The 3723-nt window shown below is 42.0% G+C and overlaps 1 protein-coding gene across 1 annotated transcript; it reads right to left on the reverse strand.

Annotated features, from left to right (window-relative positions):
* Nucleotides 1-884: 884 nt before the first annotated feature.
* On the reverse strand, nt 885-3007 carry ATS9 (non-ATPase subunit 9). The gene is made up of 2 exons (XM_086504468.1): nt 2868-3007; nt 885-2251 (listed from the first exon to the last, which is right to left on the reverse strand). The coding sequence occupies exon 2, from the start codon at nt 2247-2249 to the stop codon at nt 978-980; it is 1272 nt and encodes a 423-aa protein (XP_086360594.1). The 5' UTR covers nt 2250-2251; nt 2868-3007; the 3' UTR covers nt 885-977.
* Nucleotides 3008-3723: the final 716 nt, after the last annotated feature.

Consider the following 3723-nt stretch of genomic DNA (forward strand, 5'->3'; position numbering starts at 1 on the left):
AAGAGCCTGAGCAATATTGCCACTAGTTGAAGCAGAAAACTGTGATTATTTAGTGGTTTCTTCAACCTAACTCTTTTTTCCGAAAAGGGTTTTAATAATGCTAAAAACACAAAAATCCGAGATCGAAACAGCCTTCAAACGCAAGAATCATCGTAGAAAATTGTTCTCAGTTTGATGACACATGCACTTACCCAAAATCGAAGGCTTGGATTAAAATACAAAGCCAATAAAAGCGAACCAGACCTTGCCAATAATATCGCAGTATTCTTCACCATTGTCACCATAGCCATAAGATGACCAAGACAGGAGTAAGATCTTTGTAAATAACAGGTACTGTGTAGACAAAAAGAATAGAACACCTCGACAGTAAAATAGCATAACCACGAGACTTTCAGGCAAAGTCACACGATCCATAAGGCCCTGCTTGTGACAATCATCCACGCCCGACCTACCTATCTTAAGCTCACAAGAACCTGAATTTTAACCCCTACTTGAGATCTAAACCATCATTGCCAATACATATAATTTACACACAAGCGCAAAGAGCCATAAATAGTTGACAACAGCACCTGGGGAGAATGGATGGCAAAGGGTCTTAGATGAGAAGTAGAATCTTGCAATCATCCCTTTCCAGAACACTTTAGAAAAAGCCATTAGAAGCTAGCAGGCAAGGTCACAGACCTCTCATATGTACATGCGACATTGAAAATTGTAGGGTTGATCGGACCAGTACACCTTTGCGACAAAAGGGCTGTACGATTCAAGTACAGAGAGACAATCATTAGAAAGAATTCACCACAGCCACTCACAATTAAAGCACAGAAGGTCCATAAAAAATTGACCCCATGCACAAAGATACTATTGTTGCACTGTAAAACATAAACTCAGGTGAACATCAAATCCAGTATTTTCCCTACCATCTTCAGAAGTGACATAACTCATACCTCGACAATAGAGAAACGTTCCAAACATGCAGTCTAAGCCATTATCTTGGCAGATCTCAGATACAAGCTGTCAACTACTTTACTAATGTTGGAGATTGTGTCGAGAGTTGCAGTGAAAATCCCATCTGCTTTCGAATCGTCAAAAACAATCAGACAACCTGCTCCTTGATCGAGAGTCCCTGCGAACTTTTTGTCCAGAATCATTTGAGAAAGCTTTGATTCAACAGTATCCATCGGCAGACCTATAAGCTCTGAAATGTGACTGATCTCCACTCGTGAAAACGGCTCTATTAACCTGCAAAGGTTCTGCTCCAAAAGGGTATCATACAGAGAAGATATATGACGGTGAACAATTGGATCTTCTCCCAGTTGATCCTCATACGTACTTAGAGCTTTCTCAAAGTCTTTCAAAGATCTCTTACTGTAAGCTTCTGCAACAGCTTTCATGGCATCTAAATCAACACCTGTGTACTTCAACCCAGCCTTGGAAGAAATAAGCCCACCCACATCATCTGCCTGGCTGGTCATAATCTTGCATAAAAGCATGTACTTCAGGCTGTAAATAGCCCGCGGATCATCTAATGCACTGAAAGCCTCAAAAGCTTCAAAGAAATAACTGAAGGCTGTCTTGTAGTCCTTCTCCTCTGCATGAAGAATGCCACTTTGCAAATCAATAGTACCTTGCTGGGCAGGAGGTACATAAATAGCATTTGCAGCTGTCCTGGCTGCAGTAAGAGCTGCCTTAGCTTTGGGTAGGTTCCGCAATGAAAAGTGCAGCTTACTTTCCAATAAGTCAATATCCACAAGGAGCAATTTATCATCTAGCCGCCTTACCTCCCTAACAAGATCAGTTAAGAGAGTCAAGGCCTCAGAATACTCCTTACTTTCCATGAGGAGGGCAGCAAGTCGAGCCTCAACACGCTGTCTCAGGAAAGTTCTCTTTTCTGCACGGGTCCACTCCACCATCTCCCTGCACAAAGATATCTGAAGCTGTGAAGTTCCAGGTATCTTTGCGACCGCATCAATAATCCCTCGAACAATTTTGGCTGTTTTGGCTTTTGGAATGAGAGAGAAAAAATGCCGAAGCTCAGTGAGCAAACTTCGAAGCTCCTCCCCCATTTTCTCCTGTGAGAGGAGATCCGAAAGGTTGAAGATGGACTGCTCCTTGATGCGAAGTGCTTCTGAAGAGGACGAGGGATCCTTAATGATCTGCCTCAGAATAGCGATTGCTTCATGGGGTGACACATGCTGCAGCTCCTGGGCATGGGCTAGAGAATCCACATTGGCAAAAAAGGTGGAAGTCATAGCTGCAGTTAAGTTAAAATAGCTTAATAGGATGTTGTAAAGGCACCGAGGAAACAAGAACGACAACAAATGACAAATTCCCACATGAAAAGACACAAAACAAGGTAGAAGTCATAGCTGCAGTTAAGTTAAAATAGCTTAATAGGATGTTGTAAAGGCACCGAGGAAACAAGAACAACAATAAATGACAAATTCCCACATGAAAAGACATAAAACATGCATTGATCGCACAGCTGAAGTGCATATCCCTCAAAGAATTAGTACCATTTTTCTGATCAGAGACTCTCACCCAGATCTGTTGTTGGAGAAACCCAAAACAACAGATAATACAACCATGTCGTATGACTGCAAAAGCAGTAAAGACAAAGGCATAGCTCCAAACAACTTCCAGCACATCAAAATGATAGCTCAAATAACCGTTGCATGTCAATGCATCATGCAGATGGGAGATTTACATAACACATTCAGCTAATCAGCACTGTTAGCGGCTTCAATGCACCGAACAATCACTTAATCGAGACGCAAAGTAAGATAGCATAACTAAAACCTGCAAATGGTAGATTTGCACAGACATGGTGCTGCGTCAAGTCTTCTAAGCGCGTCAAGGGCAGAAAGTACCTTGGAATGTTGAGCTGTGGAGTCCCGGCACCAACGATGACAATTCCGGAGAGATGGCTTAAACAGACCAAGCAACCCTAGTCATCAGAAACGTTCTCGTTCGACGTAAGAGTGAAATTGAAGTAAAGAAAAAGAGGGGAGAGAAGGAGCCCAACGTCAAGAGAGAGAAAGTAGAAGGACAAGGCTATCTATATAGTGGTCACACGAGGCATGGCTAACAGTAACTTCTGTTGATAACTATGCCTCTGTCATGGTCATGCGAAGGAGGCAAACGTGCATCGTAGAACTATTCAGCATGTAAATCGGCATAGTTTCCAAAGTAACCTATGAAGCATTTTTAATTTTATGTCATTCAGACGATAAAAAACAATGTGATGATATTTAACAGTCACTCACGGCTGCAATCAACGACGTGGTCCACTAGATACGACTCGCACACATGCCTCGTCTCGCCTTGACAAGAATTAAAATTGGCAAAGGCAAGGCCATGGTTTCGGGCTTGGAAGAGGGCCCTCGGCAAGGTGGCCTCAAGCATGCATTTCAAGCACGGCTAAGCAGAGACACGGGGTTGGTAAGGCCATAGTATGGAATTTAAAGATCCAAAGGTCAGAGAGCTTGATCTATTGCTGGAGAGAGTTTTCAAGAAACGATTTTGGTGATGCACAATAGTGGTTTCGATGAGAATCCGATAAGAAAATCAAATTTAGCATTTTAATTTTTGCATTTCTAAAATTTTTCAGAGTTCTTCGCAAGCAATCATAAATCTCTTGTAGAAAGCAAGATTTCTGTGATGCACAAAGGTGTACTGAAGTTTATTGCAATGTTTTAGGATCTATAAACCTGTAACCCAAGGGAT

The sequence above is a fragment of the Adiantum capillus-veneris genome, chromosome 28 (assembly GCF_014529385.1).
Source record: "Adiantum capillus-veneris isolate H3 chromosome 28, ASM1452938v2, whole genome shotgun sequence".
Classification (NCBI taxonomy): Eukaryota; Viridiplantae; Streptophyta; class Polypodiopsida; order Polypodiales; family Pteridaceae; genus Adiantum; species Adiantum capillus-veneris.

What these genes read in the sequence shown, in the direction of transcription:
- ATS9 (XM_086504468.1), bottom strand. Translation starts at nt 2,249, where the DNA reads ATGACTTCCACCTTTTTTGCCAATGTGGATTCTCTAGCCCATGCCCAG.